The sequence below is a fragment of the Macaca fascicularis genome, chromosome 3, assembly GCF_037993035.2.
Source record: "Macaca fascicularis isolate 582-1 chromosome 3, T2T-MFA8v1.1".
NCBI lineage: Eukaryota > Metazoa > Chordata > Mammalia > Primates > Cercopithecidae > Macaca > Macaca fascicularis.
The window spans coordinates 133,825,699-133,839,061 of record NC_088377.1 but is presented as its reverse complement, the minus strand read 5'-3'; the positions used below and the strand labels follow the sequence as shown (position 1 = coordinate 133,839,061).

General features: G+C 38.9%; 1 protein-coding gene across 4 annotated transcripts in view; it reads right to left on the bottom strand.

The window, feature by feature from the left end:
* ABCB1 (ATP binding cassette subfamily B member 1) overlaps positions 1 to 13,363 on the bottom strand; it is a 219,707-nt gene that overhangs the window by 12,424 nt on the left and 193,920 nt on the right. For all 4 annotated transcript variants that reach the window (XM_045388707.3, XM_065542385.2, XM_005550319.5 and 1 more), the window contains 3 exons: positions 4,500 to 4,600; positions 3,048 to 3,188; positions 226 to 382 (listed from right to left, as the gene is read on the bottom strand). In XM_045388707.3, the coding sequence (XP_045244642.2) occupies positions 226 to 382; positions 3,048 to 3,188; positions 4,500 to 4,600 (399 nt within the window). The remainder of the gene's footprint in view (positions 1 to 225; positions 383 to 3,047; positions 3,189 to 4,499; positions 4,601 to 13,363) is intronic.

Genomic DNA, 13,363 nt, shown 5'->3' with positions numbered 1-13,363 from the left:
TTTGCTTATAAAGTGAGCAGTGTTCCTATTTCCCTATAACCTTTGCTATGTAAAAGTACTGAATGTTGATGTATATTATTAGTAGTTATTGAAAGGAATCTATGATCTAGGAAGTTTTATTTTATCATCAGCATATTTGAAAGTACAAATTTTATTAAGTTTCCACTTAGAATACTTTCATTAAGGAGTCAGGAGTAGATCCAATAGTTGAAACATCAAACTCACCGGCTTTAGGCCTTCTGTGCTGTAGCTGTCAATCAAAGGGGTTTTTTCAATGATCATGATGATGTGGGCTGCTGATACTTTGGCTTTGGCATAGTCAGGAGCAAATGAACTGACTTGCCCCACGGCCATGGCACCAAAGACAACAGCTGAAAATACTCTGGAAAGTACAAACACAAAACATGTGTGCAGCGTTACGACCACAATGCTAGAAAGCTGACACTCCTTTTTTTTTTTTTTTTTTTTGAGATGGGGTCTTGCTGTGTTGCCCAGACTGTAGTGCAGTAGTGCAATCAGAGATCACTACAGATATGACCTCTGGGGCTCAAGCGACCTTCCCACCTCAGCCTCTGGAGTAGCTGGGACTACAACTGTGCACAACCACAGTTGTAAAACCAGCTAATTGTTTTATTTTTTTGTAGAGATGGGGGTCTCCCTGTATTGCCCAGGCTGGTCTCAAACTCCTGGTATGAAGCAGACCTCCTGCTTCAGCCTCCAAAAGTGTTGGGATTATAGGTGTGAGCCACCATGCCTGGCCAAAAGTTGACACTTCTGTAACCAGAGAGCTTAGCCTCTAATAGTTATAAAACAGATGTTAAAAATAAAACAAACACATTTCCTTATAAGTTCATGTCAGTGTGATAGATTGATTGCAAAATGGCCCATTTTTTTTCCACCTCTCTCTGTATCCTCATCTTGCAATGTGACCTTTGCAGCACCCTTTGAATCTGGACTGGCCTTGTGACTTGCTTTGGCCAGCAGGATGTGGTGGGCAGGATGTGGTGGAAATCACTTTTTCCAGTTCCAAGTCTATGGCTCAGGGGGCCTTATATGCTTTGTGAGCATGCATGCGTGTGTTCTCTCTCTCTTTCTTTCTCTCTCAGAATTCTGCCACTGTCTCAAACCCAGGCTAGCCTGCTGGAGGATGAGGCACACATGGAGGAGAGCTGTGTGAATCCCAACCAGCCAGCTACAGACACAACCCACTACAGAAACATGAGTAAGTCCAGCTGAGATCCACTATGCCTAACCCAGATCAGTAGAACTTCACAGCTAACCCACAGGTTTGTGGGCAAAAATATGTATGTCTCTGAGGTTTAGTGGCTGGTTGTTACACGGCATTGTTGTGGTGATCAACAACAGATACAGTCAGTGATGTTGGAATTACATCAGATTCTTAAAAACCTATGAACTGTGCAACAAAAAGAAAGTTTCTTACAGAACCAGATATGTTGCTCTTAAGGTGCATTGACATTCTTATCTATGACATGGGAATCACAGCAACTTAAAGTTGGGAAGGTCCTTACAGGTATCAAGTCCAGCTCTCCATGTTTGTGCCTGGACACCTCCCCTAAATTGGCTTCCATCCTCTGATTTAGGAAGTAGCATGTTTGGTTGTCTATTGTTAAACAGTTCTTTTTCAAACTGAAGAAAAAATTTACTTCCTTTTACATAAGTCAGGCCTACAAGTCTTGAAATATTACTAAAACCTCCTTTGCTTCTTTGATAACTCCTTTTACGGCCCTTCTCTAGACATATTTATTAATATGATTTTTGAAACAGCAAGCCTGGAACTGACAAAATATTTGGGAACCCTCCCAGAATACAGGGAATCCATCACTTTCTTTCCTCTGGACTCTATGCCTATGTTTATGTAGCATATTGTGTCATTAGTTTTTGTTTGTTTGTTTGTTTAACTGGCACTAAATAAGATACACCGATGGTTAATCTTGGCCTTGTGATCATTTAAACCTATGGGACCTTTTTCTAATGCACTGCTCTTCAGACAGGTCTTCCTTTTCCTTAACTTGGAATGTTGATTTTGCAAACCTAAATGCCCCAATGTCAGCAACTTTCACCAATTCAATTTTTTGGAGTAAAGCAATATATCAAATAATTATCTAATCAAAGTCCCAATGCCAGTGATGCTTGGTTTTGATCTCTAGGTCGTAATCACAGATAGCACCCGCATATCATTTGTCCAATGCACACCTTTAATGGAAATTTAGATGTCTTTTTTGGGGTCCTCCTGAGCAAACTGTAATGCATGAACAGCTCAATGTTTAAAAAGGAAAGAAATACTATACTAATACGTTACACTGCCAGGCTTATATGATTCTGGTTTAAATGTAAAACCATATTGCTACTAATTATGTTATGCTATCAAGAGGCAGAATCTTACCCATCTCTAAATCTAGAAGCTCAGATATATTATATATACTTTTGACCACCAAACTGCATATTTGGGTACTTTTGTAGTATAACTGCTTCAGGCTTATCTTCCTCTGACCAAGGCACAGTTATCTACATTCAGAACAATGTAGCAGAAAAATCTCAATATAACTTTTCCTTTGTCATTTCTGACTTCATCTGGCTCTTACCTTCCAACTCTTCTCATATCAAGGAAAAGTAAACTTATCCTGGAATCTCCAAGGGCTTGCAGAACTTAGTACAACACATCTGCACTTTACTTGCTCTGTAAGAAAGTCCTTTAAAAGGAGCCAGTCAGACTCCTTGCTCAGAGCTAGGCTTCTTCCCAAATGCCAAGGCCTTCTCAAAATCTCTGAATGGAATCACTCCACCCAGTGACAGACTTGGAAAGTTCAGCTATATGTGAGCCAGCAATGAGGAAAGAAGTTACTGCTCCTTCAAATGAAAGGGGGTGCTTCAATGGTGGCACATGAAGACTCAGAGGCAAAATGCCACTTTAGGAATCACCAGAATCTCTTCATGAGGCTTCACAGTAGGGTTTCCTATCTAGACATGAAGCATGTTCATCCCAGTTTTATTTTTAGAGTTTAACTAAATAATAACCCAATACTTACAACAGAACATCCTCAAAGCTCATGAGACTATGTGCCACCAAGTAGGCTCCAAACCGGAAACATCCAGCATAGGAAAAATACATCATTGCCTGGGTGAAGGAAAACGTGATTCCAAAGATGTGTGCTTTCCTCAAAGAGTTTCTGAAAAGAAGACATTTGAAAACTCATTCCACTTTCATTTCTCAGTCCTTAAAATGTATCTTTTGATAGGCTGGCAGTATGGCACAGAGGCATGACCAACAAAAATGGGTTTAGTTTCCAAAGAACTAAGTTTGGTCCACACTTTACACTTGGCGGTTGTGCAAATTTGGGAAACTGCCTAACCTCTGAGACTCAGTGTCTTTATCTTTAATGTAGAATTAACTACACCTCAAACTGTTGATGTAAAGAGAAAATAATCCAATGACTGTAAAGAGCCAGTTAGGGATCAATAAGTAAAAGGTTTCTCCCTTTCCCCCCACTTTTGGACACACAACATGTAAGTACTCTATATAAATATTCATTCTGCACACGTTTACCCAACACCTACAAGTTGCAGGTACCCTGATGGGTGACAGAGAGGAAACAGGCATGTTCTTGACTTAGGAGACCTGAGTTGAGTTGAATTACTATTTATGCATTGCAGGTGCCTTATGAATAATCTGTTATGAAAAGAAAGCAGAAGCACTAAATTATTTGGGGGTCTTAGAGAAGGCTTTACAAAGGGGTTGACATTCTAGAGTCATGACATGGAGGCTCAGCGATATGGAGGTGTGAGTGGGGGCAGGTTGGTTAGCAAGTGGGCAGCCCTGGGCCTCCAACCCCTCCTGCTACCAGATCAACTCTGCTTTTATCTTCATCACATATGAAGATTTCAAATAAATTTTTTTTTAGACAAAAAAGACTCTACCATCATTTTTTTAAATAAAAGCTTAAAAATCTATTAATAAGGTCCACCTCTCTCTTTTATTATAAGAAACAGAGTCAGAGAGGTTGGGCTTGCTTATGTTCACACCACTTATTAGAGCTCTCACTGGGATGACTGTGTTAAAGGAAGAAGGCCTGCACTGGAGAAGGGGTAAAAAGCAGAAAGACAGGTAAACCCAGGAAGCGCCATCCTCTCCGTGTCCCACAGGTACCTCAAATGTTAGGTTCCATAAATAACTCATTTTCAACTAGAGCAAATTGTAGGGTCATATCCTAACTGGACATCAGATAGTCATTCTCAGCATCATGTCTCCCTCCCTTCTCATCAGTGACCCATTCTTACAGGTTCTACATCAGAGATGTCCCTGCCTTAGTTCAGGGTCTTGTAATTTCTCTCCTGCATAATTACAACTGTTTCCCAATGAGTTCCCTTCGAGTACTTTCTCCACTTGCTCCCTACCTTCTAGCCAAAGTAATCCCTCTGAAAACAAATATGATGACTGAAAAATTATTCACACTCCCCTCCCATTCTTCAGCGGTTATTACCTGTATGGTACCTGCAAACTCTGATCATACATATGTTCAAACTTCTGCTCCTGAGTCAAAGAAACAACAGTTCGGAAGTTTTCTATTGCTTCAGTAGCGATCTGTAACAGAGAGCACCGATCACCAAGAGGCACAAGGGTAAACAGTGGTGATTAACTTGAATTCTATAAAACAGACTAATGAAAATAATTTTATGATTACATATTTTTTATTATGTATGAGCATTTTCTCTGTAGAAAAAGATACTAAGTAATTTATCAAACTGAGTTATGGATCTGGAAGGAAGATGGACTAATTCAGACTTCTCCTTTGCAGAAAGAGAAGCTAAGACTTAAACGGATTAAGGCATTGCTTAAAGCCACATAGCTTTACGTGGCTTCACAAAAGTAACCTGAGAACTCACAGTACTTCACATCTATTACAGTGTTCTTTCTTCTATGATGATCATATTTTAAGTTCAAAGTTATTTTGCACATATTTTTAAAATGTGATGTTTATATTTTTCTCTTTATCATTGCCATTTGTGACAACTGAAGAATGCTTGAAAAATACTGAAAGAACTAAGTCAATAAAAAATATATTTTAGATACGTTCGTCAGCTTACTCCTTTCTGCCTGTGGACGTTTACTCCTTTCTGCCTGTGGATGTTTACTCCTTTCTGCCTGTGGATGCCACCAAGGAAGCATCGTTAAAGTCTATCTCTCCCCTGCCATCATGTCTAAGTCAGAGTCTCCTAAAGAGCCCAAACAGCTGAGGAAGCTCTTCATTGGAGGGTTGAGCTTTGAAACAACTGATGAGAGCCTGAGGAGTCATTTTGAGCAATGGGGACACTCACGGACTGTGTGGTAATGAGAGAATACAAAGCGCTCAAGGGACTTTGGGTTTGTCACATATGCCACTGTGGAGGAGATGTATGCAGCCATGAATGCAAGGTCCTATAAGGTAGATGGAAGAGTTGCGGAACCAAAGAGAGCTGTCTCAAGAGAAGATTCTCAAAGACCAGATGGCCACCCAACTGTGAGAAAAATATTCATTGGTGGCATTAAAGACACTGAAGAACATCACCTAAGAGATTACTTTGAACAGTACGGAAGAATTGAAGTGATTGAAATCATGACTGACCAAGGCAGTGGTAAGAAAAGGGGCTTTACTTTTTAAGTTTTGGTGACCATGACTCCGTGGATAAGACTGTCATTGAGAAATACGCATACTGTGAATGGCCACAATTGTGAAGTTAGGAAAGCCCTGTCAAAGCAAGAGATGGAGAGTGATTCATTCAGCCAAAGAAGCGAAGTGGCTCTAGGAACTTTGGTGGCGGTCGTGGAGGTAGTTTCGGTGGGAATGACAACTTTGGTGGTGGAGGAAACTTCAGTGGTCATGGTGACTTTGGTGGCAGCTGTGGTGGTGGTGGATATGGTGGCAGTGGGGATGGCTATAATGGATTTGGTAATGATGGAAGCAATTTTGGAGGTGGTGGAAGCTACAATGATTTTGGCATTTACAACAATTAGTCTTTACATTTTGGACCCATCAAGGGAGGAAACTTTGGAGGCAGAAGCTCTGGCCCCTATGCTAGTAGAGGCCAGTACTCTGCCAAACCATGAAACCAAGGTAGCTATGGCAGTTCCAGTAGCAGCAGTAGCTACGGCAGTGGCAGAAGATTTTAAATTACTGCCAGGAAACAAAGCTTAGCAGGAGATAAGAGCCAGAGAAGTGACAGGGAAGTTACAGTTTACAACAGATTTGTGAATTCAGACAAGCACATTAGTGGCAGGGCCTAGCTGCTACAAGAAGACATGTTTAGACAAATACTCATGTGTATGGGCAAAAACCACGAGGACTATATTTGTGACTAATTGAATAACAGGTTATTTTAGTTTCTGTTCTGTGGAAAGTGTAAAGCATTACAACAAAGGGTTTTAATGTAGATATTTTTTTGCACCCATGCTGTTGATTGTTAAATGTAATATTATGATCATGACGCTGAATAAATGTGTCCTTTAAAAAAAAAAGGTATATTTTACACATTTGCATAATTTTTTCCTAAGGGCATAAATATATTTAACAAGATTGGAATGAAACTCTATATTTAGCTCTATATCATTATTTTTTACCCTCATATCAAAAGCATTTTCCAAGTTCATTAAATACACATGAATAATGAGATGTGTAATGAGTCCTTTAATATCATAACCAATTAAGTATTCCTTTATTGTCGAGCCAGGTTTTCAACTTCTTTTTTATTAAAAATAATGGTGAGATAAACATCTTTGTACCTAAACATTTGTCTGTGTTGAATTGGTTTATTAGGAAAATTTCTTAAGGTGAAATTAATAGGTCAAAGAAAACTAACTTTTTTTTTTTTTTAAGAGACAGGGTCTTGCTCTGTTGCCCAGGCTAGAGTGCAGTGGCTATTCACAGATGTTAGCATCATAGCTCACTGCAGCCTCACACACTTGGGTAAGCAATCCTCCTGCCTCAGTCTGCCAAGTAGCTAGGACTACAAGCACATGGCACTACACCTGGCTTGAATGAAGCTTTTTTAACTTTTTAAGGAATGTGGCACATACTATCAAGCTGTTTTCCAGAAAGTTTTGGGCTGGGTGTGGTGGCTCATGCCTGTAATCCCAGCAGTTTGGGAGATGGAGGCAGGTGGATCATTTGAGGGAAGGAGTTTGAGATCAGCCACAGCCAACATGGTGAAACCCTGTTTCTACTAAAAATACAAAAATTACCTGGGCATGGTGGCACATGCCTTAATTCCAGGTTACTGGGAGGCAGAGGAAGCGCCTGAACCCGGGAGACGGAGGTTGCAGTGAGCCAAGATGGTGTCACTGCACTCCAGCCTGGGCAACAGAGTGAGACTCCATCTTAAAAAGGAAGTTTCCATCATTCAATTATGTTGTAATTGAATGTTACTTCCAACAAGGCAATTTGATTAGAAAAACACATCCTTCATCATCTCTGGAGTCTGAGTAAAAGGATATGGAAAAAGCAAAGAACACCAGTGTACAAGATGAGATTTCAGCCTACATCAGCCGCACCACCTTGAACCAAAATGCTGTCTCATTTTCCTTATTTGCGAAATGAGGAGGATGGACTAGAGGGTCTCTAAAGTCCCTTTTAATGCTATGATTCTAACAGAAATAATTTCCAGAATTATAAGTCACCAAGATAAATGACTCCTTATTGTTTAAGACGTTCTTCCTCTCTTTGGCCTATACACTGGTCAGAACAGATTCTAATAAAGACACATTTAATTTAGCATGTTTTATAGCTTAAAAATCATAAATGTGAAATTCCATTTATTCTTCTCTGAATCCTACATAAATTACCTAACTTCAAACATAACAGCAGCACTTCATAAGACATTAAGTCAGTTTTGAAGACTAATATCAAAAGCTATTAGAAGTAAAAAAAAAAAAATTAACATTCTTAGAAACAAAAAGTTATTTAAAAATAAAATTAAAAATATTATTCTTACACTGACAGGCCAAGAAGATTGAATTATGTTTACCACAAGCTACTTAGAAAGTTAGGAAAATGTCAGGTTTATGTTAAAATATTTTATAAACTTCTTTTACACATTATAAAAATGATAATATAGTCATTTTAGAAAACCGTAAAAGTGCAGAAAGCAAAAGGCGAGAAGAAAAAATTCACCTTCAAATTCCCAAAGACAATCCTTTTGTCAGACGCATTAGAAATATTTCTAATTATCAGAATTCAAACAAACAGGTTTTCCAGATTAGTAAGAAAATTCAACAGACTATAACAATGTCTGCTGAAACATAGACTTTACTGTATATTTCAGTGTAATGGTTTTAAGAAATATTTTCTGTGCACCATTTTCTAAGGCAGGAGTGTCTTGTCTGAGATTGGTTTGTAAATGTCATTGCTTTTTAGTGTGTACTTAGCCCAATAAAAGTGGGAGTTTGAGTCACAGACCTTGCATGGTGAGTAAAACAGCATAATAACTTCAGGACTGTCTTCATCTTGACACACAATGAAGCAATTAGGAAAAGGCTTAAATACCACCCTGCATCCTCACAGCTTCCTTTACTCCAAGAGTTTTAAATGGAGACTCAGTAATTACCACGAGGAGAGAGAACTTCTAATTCAAGAACAAATAGCATCGAGTTTCCCTCGGAAACTGTTATGTACTAAATACTTTTGAAGAAATAAAAATGTATGTTTCTAGAAAGAAAAAACAGCCTCCTGACATTACTCTTCCCACCCTCAAATAAACAAGTTTATGGCTTTTATTTCTGAAAAGGAAAAAAGCATCTACAATGGAGCCTTGGACAACATAGAGATTAGGGAGACTGACCCCTCATGCAGTTGAAAATTCACATGTAACTTCCGACTCCCCAAAAACTCGACTACTAATAGCCTGCTGTCAACCGGAAGTCTTACCAATAACACAGTCAATTAACATGTATTTTGTATGTTATTTTTATAATAAAGTAAGCTAGAGGGAAGAAAATGTTACTAAGAAAATCACAAGGAAGAGAAAATATATTTACTATTCATTAAGTGGAAGTGGATCAATTATAAAGGTCTTATCTTCACCATCTTTATATTGAATAGGCTAAGGAAAAGGAGGAAGAAGAGGGATTGGTCTTGCTGTCTCAGGGGTAGTACAGGGGAAGAGGCAGAGGAAGTGGAAGGGGAGGCGGGAAAGGCAGGCACAACTGGTTACTGACATGCATTGCGATCTCTGACTTTTTGCTTTTTCATTTCTCTAAAAATGTTTCAATATGGTACCAATCCCACCTCCACTGTTTGCTTCAGTTTCAGTGCCTGTATCACAGAAGGGTCTATGTCATAAAAGAAGTTAAAAGCACTCCTGAATAACGGAAACTCTTTTGCCAGATTGTGTAAAGTCAGTTTTCTGGCACTGCTTCTCCTATATCTTCTTTCTCACTGTTTGGCACTGGTTTGGAAACACTCATCTTTATCAAATCATCTTCTGTTAATTCCTCTGGTGTGATGTTTACTTGCTCTTGAATTTCTCCAAAATCTATACCTTGAAAGTCTTCACCCACCACTTTTTTTTTTTCTTTCAGATCTCCTATCTATTTTTGTGATTTCCTTGTTTGGCTCTGTCATAAATCCTATGAAATCATGTACATCTGGACACAGTTTTCTCCAGCAGAAATTTATCATTTTAGGATTACAGACTTGCATGATGTTCTTCTCTATGGTGGCTCTCTACCATAGCGTTAACAATCCTTTCTGTAGAGTACCATGTGCTTTGTGATGAGCCTTAAAAATCCTTATGAGTGGTGAGGCACAGTGGCTTACACCTGTAATCCTAGCACTTTGGGAGACTAAGGCGGGAGGATCACTTGAGCTCAGGAGTTCAAGAACAGCCCAGGCAACACAGTGAGACTTCATGTCTATAAAAAATTTATTAAAAAAAAAAAAAGATTCTTATAACCCTCTCATCTAAAGGCTGAATTAGAGACATGTTTGGGAGGCAAGTAGACCACTTCAATACTTTTGATGTTAAACTTGTGAGTTCTGGGTGGCCAGGATCATTGTCTAATATCAAAAGAACTTTAAAAGGCAGTCCCTTACTGTCTAGGTACTTCCTGACTTCAACGACAAAGCATCAATGTAACCAATCCGGAAAAAGGGCTCTCATTGTCCACGCCTTCTTGTTGTACAATCAAAAGACTGGCAGCTGAGGCTTATCTTTTCCCTTCAAGGATCAGGGATGAGCAGTTTTACACATAAGGGCGTATCTATACATATGGACTCATCCTAAACCCGACTGCATTTACACGAAACAGCAGAGTTAGCCTATTCCTTTCTGACGTAAATCCTTGGACTTGCTTCTCTTCCTTATTAATAAAAGTCCTTGGTGGCGTTTTTTTTTTTAAATAGGGCACTTTCAACTGCATTAAATACCTTATCAGGCAGATATTCTTTCTTCTCAATGATTTTTTTAAAATAGCATCTAGGAACATTTCTACTGCCTCTTGATTGGCAGAAGTTGCTTCTCCTGCTATCTTGACATTTTTTTAAAGCCAAATCTCTTTCTAAAATTATCAAACCATCCTTTGCTGGCATTAAATTATCCAGCTCTAGATCCCTCATCTTACTTTTAATTTGAATTGACTTTGCTTTTCCTCTAATCATATTAGAGTCTATAGGTATGCCTTTCTTACAGCAATCCTGCACCCATGTAAAAGCTGCATTTTCAATATGAGATAAAGGTATTGTACAAAAAGTGCAAGGTTTCTGCACCTGCTGTTGTAGCTGCAGTGATGGCTTTTATGAATTTTGGGGGTTTTTTTGTTTGTTTGTTTTACAATGGTTCTTATGCTAGATTCATTTATCTTGAAATGGCAGGCAACTAACTGCAGCTGCAGACCTCACATCTATAGTATATATCAAGCAGTTCAACTTTTTCCTGTAATGTCATGACTTTTCTCTGCTTGTTGGGAGCACTTCCAGCATCACTAGTGGTACTTCATATGGGTTCCCTGGTATTATTTACTGTTTATGATATTGCACTAATCGTGAGTTTTAAAATATGCAAGAACCATGAGAGATCACTTTTTACTGCAATATGCAATTTACTGGAGAGAGGAACTGCTCCTGCTGAGATGATTAGTGTCACTGCATTTTAAGCAGATACAACACTTGAGCTCACTGCAGTAGCAACAGGAAGTGGCTACAAAATTACTGGGGTAGTACAGTACATACTATGGTTTTATTTTATGATTTAACACTATGTATTAGTCTGTTCTCATGCTGCTAATAAAGACATACCTGAGATTGGGTAATTTATAAAGGAAAGAGGTTTTAGTGGACTCACAGTTCCACACAGCTGGGGAGGCCTCACAATCATGGCGGAAGATGAAGGAAGAGCAGAGGGACATCACACATGGCAGCAGGCAAGACAGCATATGCAGGGGAAATCCCCTTTATAAAATCATTAGATCTCATGAGACTTATTCATTATCATGAGAATAGCATGGGAAAAACCCACCCCCATGATTCAATTACCTCCCACTGGGTCCCTCCCATAACATGTGAGGATTATTACAATTCGAGGTGAGATTTGGATGAGGACACACAGCCAAAGCATGTCACACTGTATCTTTACAGTTGTTGACATGTGTCTTAACTGTGAATGGTGCCATATATGGTCTGTAAGTGTTTGTGTGCATAAAATTTGATCATTTTTAACTTTTTAAATAATAAGTTTGTGTATATCTTATGGTAGTAAATGATAAGACTAGTAACTATATATATTTTATGCATTTATAATATACTTAACTTTTTCTTAATTTTTTGATATTTCTAGGCTACATGGCTTGTGAGTTTTTTCAAATTGTTGCAAATCTTCAAAAAATTTTCCAATACATTTATTGAAAACAAACTACATATAAGTGGACCCACTCAGTTCAAACCTGTGCTGTTCAAGGGTCACCTGCATTTTATAGAAATGCTCACTAGTCCACAATAATGTGCTGAATAACTACAGAGCACAGATCACAGGCAGGGTAGAGGTTATGAGCAGATTTTGACCTCATGCAGTCAGAATAAGAGTGGGCTCTAATGTCGCATACACCCTTAATCAATAAACAAATCATACACCATTAACCAATAAACAAATAAATAGGAAAGAAACATCAAGGGCTGAGAAGTATCATGAATTAATTCAGGTGTCAGGAATGGCCTCTCTGAAAAGGTAATAATTTTAGGGTATGAATAATGTAAAGTCAGCCAAGAGAAGATCAGAGGCAATCAGCTTAAAACGTTCCAGGAATTGCAAGAATGTCCACTGGGCCAGGGCATGCAGGCGTAAGAGACCGTGATGCCAGATAAGGTCATAAAGGTCATCAGGAGTTCAATCATACAGAGTTTGATAATCCATGATGAAAGATTAGATTTTGTTCCAAGTATGATAAGAAGCCATTTGAGACTTTCAAGTAAGGGTTGGCATTATCAGATTTGTATTTATGAGAGATCCGAATGACTTCTGTAAGAATGTAGAATACAGTTGGACAAGAATGGAAGGAGTAGAAGCAGGGAGATTGGTTAGGAGGCTGTTGCTGTGTGACTGTGAGCAAGTTACTTGATCTCTCTGAATCTTGGATTTCATTATCTATCCAACAGGGATAATTCAACAGGGTTATTGAGAGCATTAAATTAGATCATGTATTTAGAGCTGTTAGTATGATACTTGTTATATAAGAAGTACTAAACAGCAGCTTGAGAATTGTGATCAGGTGGAAGTTGATTTTCAATATTATGTGGACTAGTTGGTGCAGATTCACTACTTTCCCTACCTACTTCCGCCCCTCTCATGAGCCACCCTTGAATTAGAACATGTATCACATCCCTGACCTTTACTCAGAAAATCTGCCATATCCACACATAATTCATTTCCATCTGTCCCCTTCCTTTGGTCCCCCTGACAGGACTCCAAGAGTCTTAAATCTCATTGTCACTTCAAAGGTGCTAACCTGTGGTTTGTATGAATTAGCTTGGGATCAGATTGGATCATCTTCTTCCTAAAAGCAATCTAAGACTCCCTGCTGGGACATTTCAAATACCTCACCGTTAACTAGAATGCTTTCTCCTTTTTTCATATTTTGTCTTAGATTTTTCCATCTTCTCAGGGGAAGAGTCAACACCATGGAGGAGATCCCCAAAGTACAGTATTAAATGGAGTCATTGGCACAGAATGTATTCCCCAGCAGGTGCCAATGTTACTTGAGCCAGACCACAATAGACCCCTGTGGGTCGGCACCATCCTGATGTACCTCCAGAAATGGGCCTCTGGGAGCCTGATAGGATGCCTGACATGAAGTTTGATCCCTACAGACACTGGCTGGGGAGGC